At 38.7% G+C, this 26,116-nt stretch overlaps 2 protein-coding genes across 7 annotated transcripts; one reads left to right on the plus strand and one right to left on the minus strand.

Moving 5' to 3' along the window:
• Positions 1-632: 632 nt before the first annotated feature.
• Positions 633-11,606, minus strand: LOC103706153 (kinesin-like protein). Of its 6 annotated transcripts, none has more exons than XM_088719060.2 (7): positions 11,213-11,603; positions 11,062-11,110; positions 10,887-10,938; positions 7,620-7,774; positions 7,377-7,490; positions 1,331-1,481; positions 633-1,124 (listed from the first exon to the last, which is right to left on the minus strand). In XM_088719060.2, the coding sequence occupies exons 1-7, from the start codon at positions 11,521-11,523 to the stop codon at positions 997-999; spliced, it is 960 nt and encodes a 319-aa protein (XP_088575186.2). In that variant the 5' UTR covers positions 11,524-11,603; the 3' UTR covers positions 633-996. The 6 variants fall into 6 exon arrangements, with proteins under 6 accessions (XP_088575186.2, XP_088575188.2, XP_008788389.4 ...); XM_088719062.2 differs by having other exon boundaries at positions 633-1,128; XM_008790167.6 differs by having other exon boundaries at positions 633-1,090; positions 11,213-11,600.
• Positions 11,607-20,923: 9,317 nt separating this feature from the next.
• On the plus strand, positions 20,924-25,088 carry LOC103706152 (auxin transporter-like protein 2). The gene is made up of 7 exons (XM_008790165.6): positions 20,924-21,402; positions 21,502-21,687; positions 21,803-21,915; positions 22,047-22,230; positions 22,344-22,441; positions 23,228-23,693; positions 24,311-25,088. The coding sequence occupies exons 1-7, from the start codon at positions 21,229-21,231 to the stop codon at positions 24,683-24,685; spliced, it is 1,596 nt and encodes a 531-aa protein (XP_008788387.4). The 5' UTR covers positions 20,924-21,228; the 3' UTR covers positions 24,686-25,088.
• Positions 25,089-26,116: the final 1,028 nt, after the last annotated feature.

Consider the following 26,116-nt stretch of genomic DNA (forward strand, 5'->3'; position numbering starts at 1 on the left):
TATCACCAATCTTGACAAACCAAATTCCAACGTTCTACATCCACATGGCAGGCTCTTATGGGCCAATATACATGCACTCCTTGATGGCCATGGTGATGTGTTGTTGAACGGGTCCTAAGGAGGACTGGTCCACGATGCTTAAAAATACTAGAAGATTTTCCCACACAAGACATTCACCGAATTGAGATGCCTTGTTTTTTCCATTCTTTTTCCTTCGTTCTATAAAGGGAAGATAAAGCTTCACGTAAAGGAGTACCGAACCGAAAGCTCCAAATATAGCTTGTAATTGAAGCCCACAATCAGGCATTTTGGATTCCTTTCGCATGATCACGAGCTGATCCAGACGACTTGAGGACTAGATTTTTAAGCTTTATACATTGTTCTGTTCTGACCAGCGAACAGCATTTTTATGCTTCTTTTCGGAAAATTGACACTCCAGTTGCGCATAGATTACAATTCGAGCTAGAAAGAAGGCATACAGCTACACAAGTTTTTTTATCAAAAAGAAAAATAAAGCATCATTCACAAAAGAAAATATATAGATTCGGAACTAACGCGGTCACAAAGCCATTGACTAGATTTAAGTGATAATGCACAATGTGAAGAATATAGTTAGGCCCAAAGCAAGAATCTTGAATTTGATCTCAGCTCCAACGACCGACCACCCATGATCGATCATTCGGCGAACCATGGATTTAAAAGCTTGCCAATGTGAATGGCAGGAAAGGCGGAGTTATTTTGCTTCACACGAAATCATGGAAATGAATGATTAATCATCGAAAAAAAGGTGTATCCAATCATTCTTCAAAGCAAGACATGAGTTGTCCCTAGAGCTAGCTTATCAGGAATCACATACTTTCGGTCAAGTGGGAATTGATTCCAAGCCAACCACAGGCATGGCCAAAGTGGTTATAATCAGCCACAGCTCCAGATCTCAACATTTCACAATGGAAACAAGATAAGGTCCGGCTCTGAGTGGTCGGGGGAAGTTCGCATCTATAATGCCAATGACAGGTTGCAGATGAAAGGAGCCACGGCTGTCTTGTCTTCATCAGAATCTGCTTTTGAAAATTTTAAGACAGATTTCCATCTGCATAGGGACATCATAGTGAGAGCTAGACAATCTGACTAAATAGTCACCCAATCAGAGTTCTCAAGGATACTTCAATAATTGATGTCGATAAGAAAATAAACAGGACGATGACATGGCTAACACAGCTTGAGCAAGTGCGCAATATTGTGATGGGTTCTAAGATGCTTTGCTTGTTCAATATGATAATCTTTTTGAATATAATATTTAATACTAGAAATAAATGTTAAAACTACTCACTTTGTTCAGCCAATGATTTCTTTGCTAAAGAACGTAAGAAGCGAATGAGAGGCTTCTTTGCTTCAGTCAGCATAGCATCATATTCTGCCCCATTTTCGTCAACCTGGGGGCCTTCGATTGAGTGTACTCTACGAACAAGCTTCCGCAGTTCCTGGCAATAGCATTGTCAAGTCAATAAGTCCATGCCCACCATCACATTTCACATTGATGAACAAGTCTCCAAAAATTTGAAACGTGTTACATTGATTGTCAGACCAGCTATACATATATATCTCATGAAGAAGCAATGACGAAAGGAATTTCAGTCAAAGATTTGCAGCATGCTTTTCTAGCTATCAACATAGAAAGCTGGGGAAATGCGATGGTCCCTTCCTCAAAAACCAGCACATTCATGCAGCTTTCATTGCTTGAGTCCTAATGATGTTGTTGATGCTTCACTTAGAAGCCCCTTTATGAAAAAGCTCATGGAAACTCAATGACCGAATAATAACATGGTCGCATCTTGAGCATATCAAGGATCTAATCTGCAAACTCATACCAGAGGTCTCTCTGAGTTTAAAACTTGGTATTGGTTTTGGTTTTGACCCCTCCAATAGAGTTTTGGTTTCGGCACATTCAGCAATTTGATAGTTCGTTATGAATTTCAGTCAAAAAAGGTCAAGAAAAATCTAAAAATAGAAAATAAGAAAAAAAATAAAAACTCAAGACATGATATCTCATATCATTTGATTATGTTTTAGGTTATCTGAAATCATAAAATTCAGATCATTTTGGCCTGAGTTTAAAATAAATTGAAGATTGATAGCTTTGTCTGATCCTTTGAGTAATATACCAATACTAATATCACTCAATCAAGCCAAAACAAACCAAATAAGTACGTAATTGCATAAAATAGAATAAATTAGAATTACCGATTAAATACAACGTACCATTGCAAGGTGGGTCACATAAATAATGGTGGCCATCATCATCATGTAGGTGAGAAAATTGACAGGGATAGGGATAATAACAAGATAGCACACCACCAATCCATGTAGTTATGGAATGTTACATTTAATTATGTAAAAATTCTTTCTGAATTATTTATAATAATCTTTGTAAAGTACCATAATAAGGATTATTTTACCTGTCAAGGATTATATTTATTGTGAAAAACAAGGGATCAGGGTTTGAAGTGTCAAATGAAAGAAAGGGTTTTGGCTGCTTTTGGTCAGTTTAAGCTGAAAACCAGCAAATATAGTAGATCGAGTCCTAATGATGTTGTTGATGCTTCACTTAGAAGCCCCTTTATGAAAAAGCTCATGGAAACTCAATTATCGAATAATAACATGGTCGCATCTTGAGCATATCAAGGATCTAATCTGCAAACTCATACCAGAGGTCTCTATGAGTTTAAAACTTGGTATTGGTTTTGGTTTTGACCCCTCCGATAGAGTTTTGGTTTCGGCACATTCGGCAATTTGATAGTTCATTATGAATTTCAGTCAAAAAAGTTAAGAGAAATCCAAAAATAAAAAATAAGAAAAAAAATAAAAATTCAAGACATGATATCTCATATCATTTGATTATGTTTTAGGTTATCTGAAATCATAAAATTCAGATCATTTTGGCCTGAGTTTAAAATAAATTGAAGATTGATAGCTTTGTCTGATCCTTTGAGTAATATACCAATACTAATAAGTAATATCACTCAATCAAGCAAAAACAAACCAAATAAGTACGTAATTGTATAAAACAGAATAAATTAGAATTACCGATTAAATACAACGTACCATTGCAAGGTGGGTCACATAAATAATGGTGGCCATTATCATCATGTAGGTGAGAAAATTGACAGGGATAGGGATTATAACAAGATAGCACACCACCAATCCATGTAGTTATGGAATGTTACATTTAATTATGTAAAATTTCTTTCTGAATTATTTATAATAATCTTTGTAAAGTACCATAATAAGGACTATTTTACCTGTCAAGGATTATATTTATTGTGAAAAACAAGGGATCAGGGTTTGAAGTGTCAAATGAAAGAAAGGGTTTCGGCTGCTTTTGGCCAGTTTAAGCTGAAAACCAGCAAATATAGTAGATCGAGTCCTAATGATGTTGTTGATGCTTCACTTAGAAGCCCCTTTATGAAAAAGCTCATGGAAACTCAATTATCGAATAATAACATGGTCGCATCTTGAGCATATCAAGGATCTAATCTGCAAACTCATACCAGAGGTCTCTATGAGTTTAAAACTTGGTATTGGTTTTGGTTTTGACCCCTCCGATAGAGTTTTGGTTTCGGCACATTCAGCAATTTGATAGTTCATTATGAATTTCAGTCAAAAAAAGTCAAGAAAAATCCAAAAATAGAAAATAAGAAAACAAATAAAAACTCAAGACATGATAACTCATATCATTTGATTATGTTTTAGGTTATCTGAAATCATAAAATTCAGATCATTTTGGCCTGAGTTTAAAATAAATTGAAGATTGATAGCTTTGTCCGATCCTTTGAGTAATATACCAATACTAATATCACTCAATCAAGCCAAAACAAACCAAATAAGTACGTAATTGTATAAAATAAAATAAATTAGAATTACCTATTAAATACAACGTACCATTGCAAGGTGGGTCACATAAATAATGGTGGCCATCATCATCATGTAGGTGAGAAAATTGACAGGGATAGGGATAATAACAAGATAGCACACCACCAATCCATGTAGTTATGGAATGTTACATTTAATTATGTAAAATTTCTTTCTTAATTATTTATAATAATCTTTGTAAAGTACCATAATAAGGACTATTTTACCTGTCAAGGATTATATTTATTGTGAAAAACAAGGGATCAGGGTTTGAAGTGTCAAATGAAAGAAAGGGTTTCGGCTGCTTTTGGTCAGTTTAAGCTGAAAACCAGCAAACAAGGAGAGATTTCATTTCGGTTTTAACCGAAATGTCAAACACTGCTCCAAGATGCAGATTTGGAACTTTACCGAAGTTCCACATTATTCAGCAATTACTGGTCCTGCTCAATAAATTGCTGATGCATAATCTACCTTAAACGAAGTTAATGTGCATATATTGTATCTTAGTCTATAACGTGCTTGTCTGTACATTCTCATATCATTAAGTGTCATTTTCCACCACCACAGTGAGCACAAACATGTGTATCTTATACATTTGTGTTGTCATCCATATTAATATAATATGATTTGCATCAAACTTTGTTGCTCCTTGTTTGTACCTGCTATCACTTCATCTTCTCCTTGCTTGAAGGAGGCTAAAGAAGCACAAATTTCTTTGATTCATAGAGATAAGAAATCATGAAATTTTAACAATCCATGCATTCAGGATCCATTTTTCAAAATTGTTGAGCCTAATTTATTTTATTAAAATACAATCATATTAGTTGTGAGGCTTTTGCGGGTAATTTGATTGATATTACCATAATGAAACTTACTCTAGGTACTGTTGGAGTCAATGATGATAACTTGCCCGCTATTTTACATAATTTTCTATCAAGAGTATGAAGATAAACTTATTGAGGGGTTCATGTCTAAGCCTTTATGTGCAAATGAAAGATAGTCTTTGGGGTTAGTGGCTCAACAGAATATAGTGGCATGATAATAATGAGTGATATGCAGGTGAACCACATCATCAATAAAGCGGATAACTTACTATTTGAAAGTGAGTGCTTGAACAAGCCATGATGACAAGCAAACATTCAAGAAAGCATATTTTGTAGGGGAAATAGGGCAAGATACAGGCCATATATATATATATATAGTTTCTCTTTCAATCTTTCCAATTAGCTTAAAGATTTTCAGAACATAACAATTTCAAAGTTATTTTGAAAACTAACTCATAACCAATCTGTTTAAAGAACAAAAGCTCACTTTTAACATTTTCTTAGCAGATCAAACTCCTTGTTGGAAATGTCCAACTCTCCACCAATATCTAAAAACTGCAACCAAAAAATTTATTAAGTTATGACTGTCTTATGCATGTGCAATTTAAATATGTATCGAACATGATCCTAAGATCTAGACGTGAGTGTCTAGGTAACGAAGATCATTAGTAGCAAGGGATCAATAAAACTAGAAAGAGGTTGTAGGAAGACATCAATGTTTTCCCTATAACACATGACTCTTGTATTATTATAGTGCATTCCAGGTACCGCTATTTAATTACAGCCATTTTAATCCTGTTTAATGGTTTTTGATTTGATAGTTTGGATTATTTAGAGCAATTAATATTCATATCATAAATAACACAAGTATGGAATTTGAATAATGATATAGTGAAACATTGAATTTGGTTTTTAATGAAAGTTTTCCTTTTAGCTACATGAGCCTAACTATCTAACCAGTAAAGCAACTTGCCCTAAATGTGAGCTTCCTACCCACATTTTCCTCCTCCATGCAGACACTATTCAAGTTCAATGAAACCATGGAGGGCAGACTGCTTTTCAGAAAGCATGATCTTAAATCACATGACCAGCAAAATATCCTTCCACCAGTTGGCTTTCTAATTATTACAGAGGGCCCCATTCTTGGCCAAAATCACCCAAGTCAGTAGCTAGACAGCAACAAAGAGAGAACTGATGTTAGATTTTGAGCCCATCATAAAATAGTCTACACTTTGATGGACAAACTTTGATCCAAAAAATCCATATAGATGGAATTAGGCATGTGAATTAAGGTCAAGGTATTGTCATGGAGAAGTTCTCCTGATTAGTATTAGTTCCAATCAACTCTAGAGGTGATTCTAGCCTTTTCTTGTACTTCTTAACTTCAGTTTTCAATTTTTCTTCCAACTCTATATTTTATCACGATTTAGATGATCTGTCACAGTTTTGAGAGAGAAGTTTTTTTGGACAATCTCAAATAAAAAACAGCAGGTTTTAGGTCAAAGTTCCATCGAAATCTCTCTCTCTCTCTCTCTCTCTCTCTCTATCTATCTATCTATCTATCTATCTATCTATCTATCTATCCATCTATCTCTCTCTGAGTGTGTGTGTGTGTTCTGTGTCTTTAAATTTTTATTAGAGGAGGATAAATTTAAATTATGAGCTAAATTGGCTAAAGGAATGGGGCATAATTATTATGGAGAACCCTGAGGACAGCTTAGTTTGCCCTTCAGCTGTTCAGTCTTTTTTTTTTTTTGCTGAAATCAGCTGTTCAGTCATTGGACCACCTTCCTTTCTTTTTTTTTCTCCAGGCATGGTAATGCTGACGATGCCTCCAATAGCAAGTAAAAAATTTGAAGTTATAACCTGATCCGAAAATGGGGTGCCAAATAATAGCCAAGAGCATAGGAAAACCAACAAATCATCACATCTAATAGGAAAATCTTTTGTGAATCCAAGTTTTCTCTTTGACAGCAAACAAAGAGCTGCCTTGAAAATTATTGCCACTATGACAAAGGCATGTAATGAGGCTAAAATTGCCATCTTCAAACTTCACAATCAATACATATAACCTTGATGAAATGAGTCTTGTTTTTTTCTCCTTATGTATAGATTCTTATGACTGCTCATGCTTATAGATGCAAGAAAGCTTGAGTAATCTTGTGCAAGTATTTGCTGAGGATGAATAAGTCAATTGTAGGAGCTCTTAGATTCTAATGAGATGTTAACGAGTAATTTTAAAAAATGAAACAATTTTTCCCAATTACAAACAAGTATACATTTGGGCACACAAACAAGTGATTTCACATGAAGTAACGAATATGCATCTAAAACTTAAAAAATCAAGCCTCAGCAAAAACTTTGGAATTACAAACAAGTGAAATCAGCTTAAAGACATATGAACAAGTACGCATATCACATGAAGTGGCAAAAATGCATCCCAATCTTACATAAATCATGCCTCAGCAAAAATGTTAAGCAAGAAATAATATGAAATATGCATTTCTGGTTCGAATAGCATGCTATTTTTTTTTCTTTTGAGGCATTGGTCATCATAGAAAAACTTCATGATGTCAGTGTTAGACTTTTCTGTCATGCTTAAGTCATATATTTTAAAGTCAAAATTTAGAAAAACAATAATACCTGACGATCAAATTCGACATTTTCAACTGAGTACACTTCATTCGTAATTGATGGATCTTTGTAAACAAGGCCATCAAACCATCTGGCTGCTATTTCTATATAGTTCTCACTCTCCTAGAAGAAATTCCCATAATGAGCGTGGCATCAGCAGCGAAATGATTGTGAATTAATAATATGTTACAAGATATCATGGCAACTGAAGAGGGCAAAATCTACACTCAGGGCAAATGTAGTATTGTTTACCTCCTCCTCATATGTGATTTCTTCTTCCTCTTCATCATCTTCAATAGACCATGTTTCCTGACCAGAGAAAGCAAGCAGCCTACTATTGTCACCATCTTTAGAAGCCTGAATTAGAGCATCCATCAAATCAGGTTGTGCTTTCCGCAACAGTCTTCCTAACATAAATTGTAAAAAATCCATCAAAACAAAGTAATTTATAAAACAGCAAAAAAAAAACAAAAACCTGTGTCAACACACAGACATGCACATATTGTATGATCTTTGAATTAGACTATCCAGTAAATGATCCACACAATCAAGCACTAAGAAAAGAAAAGTGAACGGTTGACAGGATCTGAAAGATTGGATTGAAAACCCCAGACACTAAATGGAAGAAAAGAAATTTGAATAAAGAATCAATTCTTGATATGGTGGAGTGACTTATGGCAGATGGAATCCAGTGGCTCACATTGGGTGACAGGAATTCAAATGTTTTCTACAAAACTATTCAGTCGAGAAGGTCCTCTGATAACATTTTACTTGTTACTGGAACTAGATCTGAGGCTATCAATGTTAAAAAAGATGCAATGCAATTCTATAGTAGTCCTTTTGGATCAAAAGGTGACGATTATTCATCTCAAAGTTTTTCTTTACAAGATTAATTTCTCGTAATATGGCAAGATAGATGAGTTGGCCTGTACCTTCCATGAACTAGAGCAAGCTGTTATGAAATCCAACCCTTATCGATCGCCAAGGCCTGATTGTTTCACTGACAGTTTCCTCCAAAAAAACTGGCATTTGATTAAAGATGATATCTGCACTGCTGTTTCTTGTTTCTTCACTTCTAAAAAATTGTTTAATGAGGTAATTCAGATTTTTGTCGCCTTCATTCTGATGATCGCTTGTTCTCTTGCAGATTTAAGACCTATTTCTTCCTACAATAATCTGTACAAGTTTATTACTAAGTTCTTGCAGACAGACTTCAAGTTATCATGCAAGATCTAATATCTTTGAATTGGCATGCTTTTATCAAGGAAAGGTTATTTGTCAAACATATCCTCCTTCCAACAGACGACTGATGGTTTTCTGAAAAATAAAGGGGCCAAAAATGTTGCATTAAAGTTGATTTTTTGGAAGGCATCTTCCAGCATAAATAGGAAGTTCTTCATTCAAGATTTTAAAAATCTGGGATTCAATGAGATTTGGATAAGTAGGATTAAGGAATATGCAGATGCTCCTTCATTCCCTATTCCTTTCAATAGCTCCCTATGGTCTCACTAAGTGTAAGGCAAGATGATCCTCTCACCTCATCTTTTCATTACTGTCACGGTGTATCTTTCTTGCCATCCTGCTCTGGTCATTTCCAAATGCCAAATTTAGCTTACAAGTTTGGTAATAATATCCTTGTAACTCACCTTATTTTTTGAGCATACTTTGGTAATTTTCTGCAAAGCTGACATCTCCTATCTTACTTAGACGATCTTGTCACTACATTATCTTTCTTTAATGGTCTCTTTATTGAGCAAAGAGAAAAGCAGGATATATTTCAGCAATGTTCCTCCAATAAATCTGGCATTTGTAGTTTATTTTGAATCTCTAAGGTTGATTTCCCTCAAGTATTGAGCCTCCCTCTTATGAAGAAGCTAAGTTATTCTTTTTGTGGCTCTCTCAGACAGGGTAAAAAGTAATAGGATTCATGGAAATTTAAATTACTCTCTTTGCTGGGAGATATAGCTTGCTCGAATCCATTAGCTCATTCTTCCAAGATTATATGTCTGTTGCCTGTACCATTCCTAGAAGAATTTTAAACCATTATGAGGAAGATGCAGAAATTTCTCTGAAGGGATAACTTCCATATTGTTAGCTGGAAATTTATTAATAGATCTTTGAAGGTGGTCTTGGACTGAGAAAGCTAGTGGATTGGAAGAATGCTGCATAAATGAAATTAATTTGAAATTTTCTTTCTAGAATAACCTCTCTTTGGTAGGCTAAGTGAAAGTAACATATACTCTAACTAGCAATTTGGGAATATTAAACCTAGGATTTCCATTATGTTACTTGCAGAAGCATACCAAAATTGAGATCCACTACCCTCTTGTCCCTTACCAAATTGGTGACAAGTCTTTTACTGAGTTTTGGTTGGATCAATTGCCAGCTCAGGGGAGCCTAGTTGATCAATTTAGTTGACAACAGATAGATGAATTTGCGAGAATTGATGGCAAAATATCCTATTATATTCATCAGGGCAAGTAGATTACTATGCATATACCCATTTGGATCTTTGGAATGTAGGGTTTTAGAATCTGTCATCTTGATATGGTCCCCACTTAGCAACTTCCATTGCTAAGTACACCCAGATTGGTTTACTTCTTGCTCCAAGGGAAAAAAATAAAAGAAGTGAAGCAGCTAAGAGTGAGAATGCATCTATTAAATGACGCAAGTTTTTTTTTTTTTTGGGGGGGGGGGTGAATTTTATTCAAATAATCAATAAAAGTCATCCATACTTCCAAAAAAGAACAAGGCAGGCTGCCAAGGATGTGCCTAGTCTATGATTTTCTTTAGGACCCAGCTGGAAAGAACTGGAAATAACATCAGTTCCACGAGGAAAAGGGGCCATAGGTTCCCATGGAGGCATGATCTCCACTAACCTTCAACATAACCAGACTCTCGCATAGGTATAGGGCACGCTAGTTTACTAAGGAGTGAAACTCTCAACATACTAGCATGGAAGTAAAATTAAATTCCAATAAAATGCAGATAGTGCATTTGTTGAGATGGAGCATTGGGACAGCAGGATGCATTGGTTATTTATTATCAGGGTGGGGATCCTTCTTTAAGTTGTAGGTATAGTTTCTTGAGTTATTTTATGTATCGGGGCATATCGGGTTTGGAAGTGTGAAAGCTTTTGCATGAAGGAAAATGTTAACACTCATATATAGCTGTGAAGATTATGTATTATTCATGCATCAACTTGGTTGAGTATTGTTGGCTGGAACACAATTTGCTTGGAACCATGCAATGTACATCCTAAACAATTCTTTCAAAAGAGCTTTGGTCCTTTATCAGGGGACTCCAAAATCAATCTCAAGCGTCAACATTTTGGCTGATGTACGTGGGAAGATATAATTTCCAGGTCCATTATTGACATTTACAAGAATACCAATAGCCCCTATATTATAAATTTGTCGTCAATTTGGCAAAATTATGACAGGGTAATTACTTCAAAGACACCATAACAGTCAAATGCCTTTCATCAAATACATGGATATTCAAGTGAACTAAGCATACCAATGTAGTTAAACTGTCTCCTTTTCCCTTCTCGGACGTCCGGGCCCAATCTCTGCCAACGAAAAATAAATTCATTCCCAGGTTAAGAAGCGATAAACACAGAAAACCAACCCTCGTCAATCCAACCCCAAAACAAATGGAAAAAGAAAAAGAAAACAATGCAATAAAGCAGTACCTTTACGAGCATGAGTGCGTCGAAGACCTCGCGGTCGAGGGAAGCAACCCTGCAATCCGAACAACAGCAACAGTCAGGAAATAAAACAATCTGCCAGAATACTATCACTGGTGATTAGCGTTCGGGAAACCAAGAAGTCCAGAGAAGATACCTGAGGACGCGTTTGATCTGAGGGGGGGAGAAGGTGGAGAGCTCCATCCCCCATTGGACGGCGCGGCGGGCCTCCCTCTTGAGCTCGTTCCGGCTCTTCTTGGCGGTCGGGGGGGCGTCGGAATCGGTGTCATCGTCCTCGGGCACAGGAGCGCCGAGGGGCCTCAGGCCGCGGGGGCCGCGGGAGCCGGAGGAGGTGGAGGAGGAGAAGGAGAGAGGGGAGGGTTTTCGGGTGAAGAAGAGGAGGGAAGAGAGCCAGGGGCGAGGGGAGTTCCTTAGAGGCGCGGCCGCCAATGCCGCCGCTTGGGCCATGGTTTTCCCTCTGGGGCAGGGCTGCGGCAAAGACGGGGGCGATCTTGGTGGATCACAGTATGTGGTCTAGAAACTGAAATTGACTAGCCCTAGCCATTTTGGGTTACATTAATGATTAATCTCCATCTTTTATCTTGGTAAACTAGAGCTTTCTTCTATTTTTCCTATAAATCGCAAAGAAGGGGGCGATCTTGCTGGATCACAGTATCTAGTCTAGAAAGTGAAATTGACCAGAGCCCTAGTCAATTTGGGCCAATTGAAATTTAAGTTAATCTCCATCTTGGACCTTGGTAAACAAGGGCTCCCGCTCTTTCTTATAAATCTAGTGTCTTACACAAACGCATGCTCGTATGCGCGCATGCGCATATATATATATATATATATATATATATATATATATATATATATATAGGGGGTTGATAACCTACTCTCTGTTATGGTAGGTTATCAATCTACCTATTTTTCATTAGACAAAAAGTACCCTTACTTTTTATAACTTTTAAGGATACTTTATGTCTTTTTACAATCTCACATTTACTCACCCTCTTAACCCCTCCAATTAATGCTCTCCCTCTCTCTCTCTCATACATATACATATAAATATACATACATATATACATACATACACATACATACATACACATACATACATACACATACATACACATACATACGTACATACATACACATACACACATACATACATACATACACACATATACATACATACATACATATATAGACATACATACATACATGCATACATATGTATGTACATACATAAATACACACACATTGGAGAGAGAGAGAGAGAGGGAGAGAGCATTAATTGGGGGTTGAGAGGGTGAGTTAAGGTGAGATTATAAAAAGACATAAAGCATCCTTAAGAGTTACAAAAAATAAGGGTATTTTTTGTCCAATAAAAAATGGATAGATTGATAACCTACCATAACAGAGAATAGGTTATCAATCCCCATATATATATATATATATATATATATATATATATATATATATATATAAAATTTTACATCGAGATTTAGGGAGAATCACATGAAGTATTTTTTGATGTATATAACATATTTTATTTATTGTTTGTTCAAAGCAATAATTATTTTATTACAATTAAAATATATATTTTTAGGAATTTATAATACTATCAGTGACTTACAACAAGAACTTGCTTATGTTTTTTGGGGGTATTGGTGGTGGTAAGGAGGAATTTTTTAGGACGTAGAAATGGTCTAATAACATCAGCACTCAGCAAATTTTCTACATCCATATGTCCTCTCCATCTTAAACCATCCTACACTTATATCTAAAATTGTCCATGCAATTTGTAGCCTAATTTTTTTCTCTATACAGACAAGCAATATAAAATTATTCGTAGATGCAGTTGTAGACTAGATATCAAATTGCACCAATCATCACTAACATCAAGTTGCTCAATGGCCCATATCGAACCTTTTCGATGTTGTCTATAACTTGGAAAGAGAAATGGAAGATGCTTCTATGCAAACAACATTGATTGCAAGTGGCCGGCATATACCCATTCCAAACAATGAATCTTATACTCACTTTTTTAAACTCCTTGATAGCAGATTAGCAGTACTCCTTTTGATCTTTAAGACTCTAGGTATTGGGTAACCCATTAGAAGATGGTACCAGCCACTAGGGTTGGTGATTTCAGTGAAGCCTAAATTTTGATTTAACAATTTTTTAAAATCTAAATAGTATTTACTATCAAGCACTTCCTCCGATGGTATCATCCCTTTTCCAAGTATTGCACAATGATAATGGATCTAAATCCTCGAACATTAACACCATTCAAATTTTAGGGCTACCCTACAAACCAAGACTACCAACATAGACGGTTCTAGTCCATTGCTTCCTCGAGCACAGCCAAAATTTTTGAGAGATACCACCACAAATTTTGAATGGTTAGCCTCTTACTTTAGGGATGAGAGAGTGTACCACTAGGCTATGCTCAAGGATCTAGCAGAAGTATTTCAAATAAACTAGCATCTATGTAAATTAAGCTAGAGAGAGAGTAGTTTTATGCACTCTCAGAATCCACCTAAAGTTCAAACATCACTTCTTCAATTTTCATTGTCTTGAGACAGATTGTTCAGCGTTAAATATTGGAAATGCTACACCGTCTTATTGTAACAATAATGTTTCTTAGACAGATCATTTCTCCTTCAGCCATGGAGTCATAGAAAGATGGTATACAAATATCTTGCACCTGATCATTGATTATCTTTTATCAGGCTTGTTAAAATGATAAAATGACAGATAGACTTGAGTAATTAGTTTCATGGAGAACTTAAGTGACCCAAATCGGTCCCCCAAGTCAAGCAAGGTTGAGCATAACCTTGACTTCGAACTCTTAGGGAAGTTTAGGAGTAATGTGCACCTGTACATGAAACCAATCACGCACACCGCCAATGGAGAAATTTTCCAATGTAACTTTGAGGAATAAAAGAGGAAATCTAAATCACTGCAGACTTGCCTAAGCCAATGTTAACCGGAACACAAGGCTCAGAAACCAATCAACAAAGTTGTAGCTGGCCCAGATTGGCCATAACAAATTGTATGGCGTCTAGCCTATAAATATCACGCCCGGCCACAACACAAAACCATCCCAGTTCACAGAACTAGGCCGCATGCATGGCTCGAAATCAGAGACTTGACTCTAATCTGGGCTGAGGATGAGTGAGGTTAGACTCAACCCAGCTCAAACCATTTGCTTCCTAACTTGAGTTAGGACCATCCTTTCAATTCCTTGTATTGGGAACGGTACTGCATTATGAGGTGCCGTGCTAGCAAAGATTTGGGTGCAAACAGCTCGGACTAGGGGCGGCAATCAGATCGGATTGGATCATATACGGATTAGATCCGATATGAGTCTTGGCAAAAATCCATCAATCGAAATCCGACCTATTTATTAAATAGATAACTCGATCCGACCCATATAACCCATTTATTAAACAGGTTAAGTTAGGTTTAACGAATTAAACAGATTTTTAATGGATTAAATGGATTTAAACAAATTGAACAAGTTAAGTGGAGCAAGGTAAACGGGTCAAAAACAGATGAAGTAGGTTTTAAATAGGTTAAACATGTTTTAAATAGGTTTAAATAGATCAAAGGTCAAGTCTGAATCTAATCCATTTAATAAACAAATCTAACTGGTTTTATTTGTTTATGACCCAAAATTATTTATGTCAAACCCCAGTCTGCTTAAAATAACTATGTCGTTTGGAGGTTGGATTAACACATCGGGTCATAAATTGCCAACCGAAGCTTCGACAAGAAACTCCTCTACAATTTAGTGCAGATTTTCTAGTGGATGTTGTCTGTTCTCTGCAACACTGATTTCCATATAGAGATGTGATGCAACAGTGATCTCCACAGCAGGTATTAAAGCGGTCCAACCCAAGTTGATTACGATATTAATCTATGTGCAAAGGTAAAAAAATAAAATCAATGTAATCGTGCTTTGTAACTTGAAGCACTTCGGGAATACATGTAGGAATTTAAATTTTGGTGCACATACACTTTCTCAGACACTATTTTTCTAAATCGAGATCGCCTTGGCCCAACCAAAACCTGCATTTATTATTATTTTTTTTTCAAAGCATTTGAAGTCTTGCTGAGTTTGGGTTGAGGGGGGTTAATTAGACTCGTTAGGTTTGGGTTAGGAGACTTGCAAGGCTGGGGTCTCAATTTTCAATTACTTTAATGCCATAAGATCTCGATTCTTGATGCTTCCTAGCAGCTAACGGCTCATGGATCAAGTTGGCTTACGGAAAATCTTGAACACAGCCTGTTCACACTGCGACAGGTCAGGTGCGTCTTTGACTTGATCCAATAGGTTTAACTTGAACCTCTGGCCTTTTTGGAAGAAAAAATTAAACACCAGAGATATACTTGAAAAAAGACTGATAGAAGTATAAGAGGTTGTGTTTTATGTCATCAAACACGGGAATCAATGGATCATTTGTTCTCTTTTTGCCCTTTTTTCTCTACCATTTGGAAAAGGATATGCTGCTCTCTCAAAATTCTTTACCCTCGAACCTCCTTTCAGTTTATCATTCTCATGTTATTTGTGGCGATGATCTGGACTGTTTGGAAAGAGAGAAATACTAGGATTTTTCTTAACAAGCACTCCTCCATCACTTCTATTGCTTATGCTGGTTTTCAAATTGCGGTATGTGGTCTATTCTATGCAATCACAAAAAGCTACCAGTTGACGGAAGATTGGAACAAAATCAAGAATTTTTCTTACTTTCTTCCTATTGTTTGATGAAAGGTTATTATTATCCATCCCTTTATCTCTCTAATTGATCTTGTTCTCTCTTCCAAGATGCAAATTCTTTTTTATCTCTAGTAATGAAAGCTGGGTGGCTCCTTTTGGCCTCTCTTTAATCATCAAAGAAAATTTGGCTCCAACATGGTTTGTAAGAAGGAGTGTTCTTGGCGCTTATAGCTTATATAAATGAATGAGCTTCTCTAATTTAGCAATCCCGGATTTATTTGCGTCCTTTCTTTATTGGCGTACATTATTACTCTGAACCATAACTGGTTCAAAGATAAATAATGCATCTAAAGATAACATCTATAAACCTAGAAAAAATCATTCGTCAGATGGTATCAACTAGTGAACCCCAGGCATCAGGCCCAACCGAAATAGCTCAAAGCTTTCACACCAAGCAAATTACATCACTAACAATGCCTGCAATTTCATTATCCCACACGCAAAGCCACCTTTAACCAATTGCCCAATACCAGCGACCAATTCGCTCCAGCCATTTTTTTTCTCTTAAACATCCCCACTATCTCACAACTGGTTAAGGGTACAGACAACAATGCTATCAACAATCTCAATTTGTCTAAAAGAACAGTAGAAAGTACATGCAGTTCTGGGAACAATCTCTCCCAGGCTCCAGGCGATAACAAAGCAACCCATTACAATTGCAGCAGGAGGACAGCCTCACATGGTCTTCTTATGTTGTTATTCTATCCCTCAGAAAGTGAGAGATAGAGAGATGAGCATGAGGAAGAGAGAGAGCTGTTGCCAGTGTCAATGCTTGCGAGCTTTTCAACTAGATTCCTCCATGGGAGATGACGCTCATGATCTCCTTGCACCACACATTGTCCCACTCCTGCTCTCGTGCTCTCCCATATGGGTCCCCTCTGGTGATGTAAGCCCATTGAGTGCAAAGTCAGACGAACCACTTAAACAATAAACAAAGCTTTCCTCCTTTTTGGCTTAAATGAAGGCCTCTTTACGCAATGCTGATAAAGGATTGGATCGCATTTCATGAAAACCTGAGAGCTTTGACCACATTTCTCTAGATCTCTCCATGCTAGATAGCTAGAGTGGGAGCTTGGTTTTGGAACCCCTCATCTTGCGGTGAGGAGGAGGAAAAGGGATCGAGCCCCTCAAGAAGACAACATGATGTTGGTTGTGGAGGGGATGACAAGAGATCTAATGATACTGTGCATACGGCAGAGGCAAAATGTGTGCTTTGGTATGGAGTTAGGGACCATCATGGACTCCTACAGCCATTGTTGGGAAGTGAGGTGGGATCTCCCGAGTCCCACAATTGCTCTTCAACCCCTCATGCTCTTTCGTTATTCATTGCTCTGAGATGGTGGCTTGCCAAAAGCTAAGAGAGCCTTTACCACTTGCTCAGCGCATTAGGACTCTGAACAAGTCATGAGAAGGTCTGCACTTTATGCGACTCCCATATTTCACCAAGGAAATTAATGTGCAGTCCGGCTCTACAAAGCTGGACCAAAGGATCTTTTGTTAAGTTCTTGGAGTTTGGAGTTCTCTGTATACATTCTCTACCTTTCTCTGCCTTCAAAATTAGAATGAATGTGGTCACTGGTTTCTAACCTGATTGGGCCATTTAACTGAACTCCAACTAGGAATTAAAGGTGGAAGATGGCTTTATTTAGTCAAACTTTTGTGATCTTGTAAAGGCTTTTCTTTTGAAAACAGCACCACTAAAGCAATTTGAAACCAGCTTTAGTACACCTTTGTGATGAAAAGTTTTTAGCATATCAATGTTGAGAACAGGAATAAGAGGATAATATAAGCAGAGACTGAAGCAGTGGCGCTTCAATCATTGCTAATCATATGGTATGAACTACCAATCCAAAATTAGCTACAAAGAACATAACCTCACTGCAGCATGCTTTTGTATATGGACAAGCCAAAGCTTTAGAATTTTGCAGGCATGATCTAATGGAAGAACTCTTAACAAAAGACAAAGGTAGTGCAATTAGAAAGAGTCTGATTTCAAATGGAAGAAGAAGAAGATTCGCTAAATTATGGCCATGCGCAGGCTCATTCTTTTTGCTAGGCTGCTGCTGCTGCTTGTAATTTCATATTTAATGCGACAAGAATATGGAATTCTTAGCGTTAGCATGTGCAAAAGCAAGCTATTATTTGAATATTTGTATACGTAATCCTAGCATTTAGGTCGACTTGAATTGTCAAAGACATGCTAACTTGCGATGATTGTGCGGACCTACCATGAAGCTAAACCTAAATTTCCGTTAAAGTTCGAATGTTCGTAGCTGTAATGTTGTCAATTGTTCTTATAATTCCTACTAGAATGCCGGATATGACGAAGTATGTGTTGCTATAATGAACGTTGTCACCACAAGATCAACTAATACTATAAGACTAGAGTAAATAACATATATCATGGCATTAGAGGGATCGGACGCCAAGATAAATAATGTGTGCTCGTTACTGTTTCAATTCATGTGATTTTGAAAGATTTTAGTAGGTAACTTGATAAACAAATAGTGCATGCAGTGATGCTGCAAATATGGTTAAAGAATTTACAGTTTTAACATATTAAATTATACCCCATTAGTCTCCATTTACTCCAAAAAAAAACACATTAAACTGTCTTTTCTGGCTTCTTTTTCGTGAGAAAATGCTGATCTTCTTCTTATTTTTCACAGAAGGCTCAAACGAAAACGCTAATGACCCTAGAGTTAAACTCATTATCAAACATGATTCATTTCCCCCTTCTGAGTACTTGAGGAAGAGTAGCAAGTTGTTTCATATGAAGGATAAAGAACTACCCTTAACAAACACTTGGAATCACCTCTTCCAAGAATTAAACATGAAGTTAATTATCTGCTCATTGTTATTCAACCCTGTCTTCGTAAACAGTTATTAAACATACAATTATATGCAGAGTATAATCATCTTGAGAGAAACCCAAAATGATGCCCTGATTTAATGCTGCTTATACAAAGTTATGAAGGCGAAGAAGGAGAAATTTGTAAATTTCATCAACTCTTGATTTTAACAAACAAGCATAGGCAGACAAACATAAACGGTTTATAAAGATTGCTTAAAGTTTAAATATCGATGATCCTTTCTCTATTAATAGTTTATTGCCCAACATTGCTCATCTTGTTTTGCATTAGCATGTTGAACTATTGAAAGAATGCGAATTAATTGGTATACTGACAACATTGACATCGAATCAAGATATACATTTTTTTGAGAGGTCCAAGATATACAATTCCTTGTCCAATTTTTGGTGCAGAACTTGTGGATGCATAATATCAATTCTGTGTAACCAATCACGCTGAAACAAATGGCTAAACTGAAGTTTGGTTATTTCTCCATCTTTAGATATACGGCATGATATCCCTTCTCTCTTGTATCATTTTCTTTTTTTTTGACTTGTCTAGCTGTACTCATGTGAGATCTATATGAAATGCTGTTTTTATCCAAAAAAAAAAAAAAACTCTGTTTTGCTCACCTGACTTTGATAAATAGTGGACTTATAACTTGTGTCTTTAGGGTGAGAGGTTTGGAGCATCATGCTTCAAACATGAATCTCCCAACAACTTTAACAAGCCTGGTCAGGGAAAAAGGTATCAAAACAAAAAAAATCCCAGCTTTCAGCATTATATCAAATTGCATGATTGTTTTGAGTTATGACCTCCACTATTTTTGAGTTAATAAGGGCAAGAAAGAATAGGCATGACAAATATGTCATGAAGATGGTGCAGCCCCAAATATTTATATATTGATGTAAGAAGTGACACACAAGTTGGGGATAAAAGAATTCCACCATGTGGGGTGTGTGGGATGCGTTCCAATAGAAGGGGTGGAGCACCAGGCGTTGAGAGGACAAAAAGAAAGGGAAACACAATAAGGGAAAAGAGGGAATGTTACTGCGGGGCTTGCCGTTTCCCCGGGGCGCACGGCCCAAACACTCGATCCGCCTTGTGGGCCCCCACGTGACATATGCGGTGGGGCCCATTTCTTCTTTTCGGCCCCCCATGTGGTAAAGCGCCTTTGGTGGCCGTCCACAGCCTTCGGCCCCTCCCCCACATTAAAGCGAACACGCTCGCTCGGATGCAATCATGCGGTCTTCCTCCTTTCCACCGTTCGCACATGTCCGTTGCCATGGGAAATTCGTCTCTCCAGTTCCGAGATTAACACGGACCCAATTCAAAACAATGGAAGTGATTTTTATTTGCCCTTGCGCCCCCCTACCCACAATTGACGAGACAAATAAAAGTTCGGCAATCATAGCCATCCATCACCATCATGGACGTGCCAGACAATAAGTTAATTAATGGTAATATCAGGGGCTCACTGGGTTCCGATCGATCCAAACTCAAACCTAGAGTAACCTGAACTCTCGGTCAAATTGGGCAGCCAAATATACCTTTGTATCTTTAGATAGCTTGTAGAAATGGGTATAATTACCCAATATTGATATCAGTGGTGTGGTTGGTATAATCCCTCCTCTCCTAGTTGTTGAAGGAAATTTTTGAGTTGGTGTTGGACCGAACAATGTTAATAGTGTTTACAAGCTGGTTCAAACAGGGGGAAATTACAGAGTTACAGAATAAAGTGGATCCGAATTGAAAGAAACCATGATCCACCCCAGGCCTGCAATGTATGAGGAGGAATACATGACCGAATTGGGTTGGATCGGCTTTTGCCTCTAAAGTTAATGGATCCAATAAGCGATTGTGGGTTGAGCCAAGCTTTATCTTAGTATTATTTGGATTTTTTGATCTTATATAAGTATTCAAGACCTATCCGGGGAGTAACCGATGTGGGTTGAGGTTTTAAGGGTGGGGGAGGAAGGTGGTGGAATGTTTAACAAGCTGCGTAGCAATTTTAAATGGCTTTGTTCTTAATTAATCACGATCCGCGAACGATGGTGTGGTCCGGGTGTGGAGGACTAACTCGGGAACCGGGGCGAGCCGGCCGTGCGGAGCAGGATAACCACGCTACCATCACTGCAAATTTTAAAATTTATTTAATTTAAAAAACCAACGGTCCAAAAACCAGGCTGTTTCCTCCTTAAAGCCGGTTTTCCCTCACTCTTTTCTTCTCTTCTGAGCTGCGTGAGAGAGAGAGAGAGAGAGAGAGAGAGAGAGAGCTCATGAACCCCTCTCAAAACTACTCACTTCCCCACCACTCGCAGTATAAATAGAAGACCAACCCCCTTCTTTCCCACTTGGAGTCCAAACGGTAGCTTGCTAGTCATCCCATTTCGTCAGCTAGTTCTCAAACAAGGAAGGGAAAGAGAGAGAGAGAGAGAGAGAGAGAGAGAGAGAGAGAGAGAGAGAGAAAGAAGAATAACTAACAAGAGCACTTTGAGCTAGAAGAGAGAGTACGCAAAGCCAAGGCGGAAGATGGAGTCGGCCTCGAACGGGAACGAGGACAAGGTGGTGGAGACGGTGATGGTGGGAAGGTACATAGAGATGGAGCAGGAGGGGGAGTCCAAGACCGTCAAGTCAAGGCTCTCCAGCCTCCTCTGGCATGGCGGCTCCGCCTATGACGCTTGGTTCAGTTGTGCTTCCAACCAGGTTCAACACGCACCCTTTCCCTACTTGTTTCCCTTCCGTTCTTCTCATTTCTCGCCCCAATATGGACTAAGACTTAATTTGGTATGGTTTGGTTCTCAGGTGGCCCAGGTGCTGCTTACACTGCCATATTCCTTTTCACAGCTGGGGATGATGAGTGGTATCCTTTTCCAACTGTTCTATGGCCTCATGGGGAGCTGGACGGCTTACCTCATCAGTATTCTCTATGTGGAGTATAGGACTCGGAAGGAGAGGGAGAAGGTGAACTTCAGGAACCATGTCATTCAGGTATTGCTCTCTCCACTTGTCTTTGTTTAAGCTTAGATATTGTCGATGGCCATTTCCTTACCTGGCATTTTGTTTCTTTTGTTATGTTTCTTTGTTGCATTTTTTATGAAAAAAGTGGTTCGAGGTGTTAGATGGGCTTCTAGGGAAGCACTGGAGGAATGTGGGTTTGGCCTTCAACTGCACTTTTCTTCTATTTGGATCTGTCATTCAGCTCATTGCTTGTGCTAGGTATTTGCTGCTCTTGTTCATTATTTTTTTTTTTTTTGCTTTATTAATTTTGTTATCTTAAAGATTATTAGAAAGAAGGTTAAAGCGTAGAGAGCTGATCTATTGTTGTCTCCGTGTCTGCTTTGTGGCAGCAACATATACTATATCAATGACAAGCTGGACAAGAGGACATGGACTTATATATTCGGGGCTTGCTGTGCCACCACAGTGTTCATCCCATCTTTCCACAACTACAGGATGTGGTCCTTCCTCGGCCTCCTAATGACAACCTACACTGCCTGGTATCTCACTGTTGCTTCCCTCCTTCATGGCCAGGTATGCAGTCTTCTTGAGAATCACAAGATGGCCAAGCCCATTTCTCTTTTGGTTCTTCTTCTTTAGCTTGTCTCTTGATCAACGTGGGATGTTGGGTGGTGAAATGAGGGCAGGTGGAGGGAGTGAAGCATTCGGGACCGGCTAAGCTCGTTCTCTACTTTACTGGCGCCACAAACATTCTCTACACCTTCGGTGGCCACGCTGTTACAGTGTAAGGCGACAACTCTTACATCAAAACAACAAAAATAAACAAACCCACTTGCCCATCTGGCGTGATCTGCCCGCTTCTTCTTATCTTTCTTTTTTTTCTGAATTTTTTTATTGCTTGTGATGCATGCATCATCTGAACCTGTCTGCTTCTTTGACCAGATAATGGGACCACTATACCCCTCCTCCCCTCCAACCTAATCACAGCACTCTCACTCCTATCTTATCTTTATTTACTTTGAAGAAATATCATTAATGCACCATCAAAGATAGATAACTTTCACCATGTCAAAAAGGGTCCTGAGGTTATCTTACGTACACCTGTTCATATGCTCTCTTTAATCATCTTATTCCAAAATAAAGAAAAGACAGCTGCATGCAACATTTGTTCTCTTCTGCTCTCTTCTTTCCTCTCTCATCCATTAATCACAAACACAGTGCTCCAACCTCTTCTAAGCTAGAATCCCAAGACTCTCTCTCTCTGTGTGTGAAATAGTATTAGCATGATGAGGTATACGAGTTCCCACTGTCACATCCATGGTAAGTTTTGACAGTCAAACAAGCTTAGCTTTACTACCACCTTTAAGGCAGGAGGCGGTAGCATCTACTGTTGGCACCTGCATGCTAGACTAAGACAGATGCATCTCGACCAATCGACCTCGTGCACAATCCCTTTTTTTTTACTGTGTTTCTACAAGTAACAAATAGTGTTACTGATGCTAATAATAACACTAGCTGAATTAGCTCACGAGTACTAACAAGATAAAAACTATACATATATCGTCATTAGGGAGATCATGCATGCTATGTGGAAGCCTCAAAAGTTCAAGGCCATCTACTTGCTCGCAACGTTGTACGTGCTGACGCTGACTCTGCCATCGGCGGCGAGCGTCTACTGGGCGTTCGGCGACCTACTACTCGACCACTCGAATGCTTTCGCTTTGCTGCCGCGGACGGCGTGGAGAGACGCGGCGGTGGTGCTGATGCTGATCCACCAGTTCATCACGTTCGGGTTCGCGTGTACGCCTCTCTACTTCGTGTGGGAGAAGCTGGTGGGGCTCCACGACTGCCGGAGTTTGTGCAAGCGGGCGGCGGCGCGGCTCCCCGTCGTGGTTCCCATCTGGTTCCTGGCCATCATCTTCCCCTTCTTCGGCCCCATCAACTCCACCGTCGGCTCCCTCCTCGTCAGCTTCACCGTCTACATCATCCCCTCCTTAGCCCATATGCTCACCTTCCGCTCCGCCTCAGCCCGGGAGGTCATTTTTTTTCCCCCCAAAAGCAATTCTTAAGAAAATTCATTATTGCATAGAAACCCTTGACAGATAGAACTATTTCTATTAAGCCCCTCTGAAAGGCCACATTACTTTTTGTCTCTAAAAGCCTGATAGCAAACTCACTAACTAATATCTACTTTATTATGCTTGCTTGCATGTCAGACAAGATTTCCGCATCCACTTAATACAAAAAGCCAAGTCCACTTAGTACAAAGAAACGAATGGGGCCCGCAAAATAGATCTTATTACACTAAATATATTTAATATATGGACTTGGCTGTCTCACTTTTTTGGAGGAAAGCAACTTGTTGTACCTAATGTTAGTTTGTAGTCTTTTCCGAGTTAATCTTTAATTCTGTACAAAAAATATATATTTTAAATGCATGCAAACATGTAATTAAGGAAATCTCATTGCAAAACCGAATTTAGTGGATTACTTTAGCAATATATGCTTTGTAGTGCGTGAAAATTCAGAGCATGAAGCAAAAGCAATACCATCATCAGACAAGTTTAAGCAAGCAGGCATCCCAAATCCTAGGAGTCTATAATTAAGTATAGGTTTCTATGGACGCTAACACGTCTTTTGTGGTGCCTTGCAGAACGCAGTGGAGCCGCCACCGAGGTTTGTCGGGAGGTGGATTGGCATGTACACGATCAACGCATTTGTGGTGGGTTGGGTGCTGGTGGTGGGATTCGGGTTCGGGGGTTGGGCTAGTGTGACCAATTTCGTCCACCAAATTGACACCTTCGGCCTCTTCACCAAGTGCTACCAATGTCCTCCACCACCACCACCACCACCATCACCACTAGGTCTTCCCCTCCCTACCAGGACTCCGGCTCCGTCCACTACTCCATTCCCCACCACTGTTCATAACTACACCATTCCAAGCATCTCCAGTATCGCTCCCTCTCCGTCGCCCTTGCCGTCTTATACTGGCCATCACCATCGCCGCCACCACCATTATGGCCCATGAGAAGCTGTACTATCAGCTACAAAGCCTTTCCTATGTGAAATGAGACCAAAGTATGACCCATGAACCTGGATTTCATTATCATTGTCCCATTTGAGCTACTAGGCTTGGTGTGGTGAAAAGAGGAAGGCCACTTTGAACCTTTGGATTAGGTAGCCCTGCGCGGGGTAGGCTAAGTAGTCATTTGCTTCTTTTTTTTTTTGGTAGAGAGGAGGAGGGGGGGGGGGGGGGGGGGGAGAGAGAGAGAGTCATGAGGTGTTACTAAAGCAGCAGCTGCGCCTCTTTTTGTCATTCTACTTTGCTCTTCTAGTTTTTTCTTTTTCCTTTTTTTGTGCTTGTCGATTGAGAAATGTAAGCCGTATGGTGTTATTATATGATGTGGCAGCAGTAGCTGGCTCTAACTTTATCTTCTTCTCATGCTCCTTTTTTCATTTGATTCTGCATGAATGCCTTACTTTATTGCTAGCTACTTAGGAGGAGAGCCCCTGCCATTTCTTGGTTCTCGTAAGCTTTACTCCCTTTCAATACACAGTAGCTCAGTTTTAGCCAGTGAGACACTCTGATTTTAGGGAAAAGAATCTCAGGTATACTGGAAATAACAGTGTTGCAGATTTAAATATTTCACATGCGCCAAAAGATAGTTGGTGGCTTGTTTGGATTGTCTAAAAACCTGCCTGTCACGGGCAGGAAACCAACTTTGTAGCATGTAGGAACGGATTCAAGGTGATGCATGTAGGAGAAGAAACAGAGAAATAGGTGTTAAGATTGTGAAGTTAACAGGTGACACTTCTTGTCTTACTGCAAACAACACCATGCAGCAATTCAAATGGTATATATCCCAAGTCCTAAGAAGACCACAGCTCATGTGTGTCTTAATCTCATAAGCTTATCTTGATCATATTTGGCTAATATACCTTGTCACCTTAGGTATTTATGTAGTGCCTCATTCTTAACACTCTATGAACTAGAGAATATTGGACAAGTGGGTCAAAAATAACAAGCCGGTGGGAAAGTTGTCTCCTCTAAAGATGCAAGAGGAAAGGAGGAAGAGTTGTCCTTTGCTATGGCAGTTTGGTTAGGAGTAGCAGAAGGAATCCCTGAGCGATGGCACATGACATGTTGGAATGAGAAAAGAGGGAGAAAATAAAGAATATTCATTTGAGGAAGAACCAGTTCCTACTATTTTCCATCACGCAAATAGCATGAACTGGATCATAGACTCTGCCATTACTTTGGACTCAACAAAGCCATTGATTCTTTCAAGGATTGGCACGCATCATGCACTAGAAGTATTAATAAAAAGAAGTGATACTTTTCTGGACCCCCACCCCAAAAAAAAAGAAGTGATACCTTTCAGCCTTCTTTTTCTTAGGATTCTTTCACTTTTAAGAGTGGCAGGTAGGGTTGTGATACTCTCTGCTTGATGCATCTCTC

The sequence above is a fragment of the Phoenix dactylifera genome, chromosome 3 (genome assembly GCF_051530095.1).
Source record: "Phoenix dactylifera cultivar Ajwa chromosome 3, Ajwa_hap1_PhDact_Kaust_v1.1, whole genome shotgun sequence".
NCBI classification, from domain to species: domain Eukaryota; kingdom Viridiplantae; phylum Streptophyta; class Magnoliopsida; order Arecales; family Arecaceae; genus Phoenix; species Phoenix dactylifera.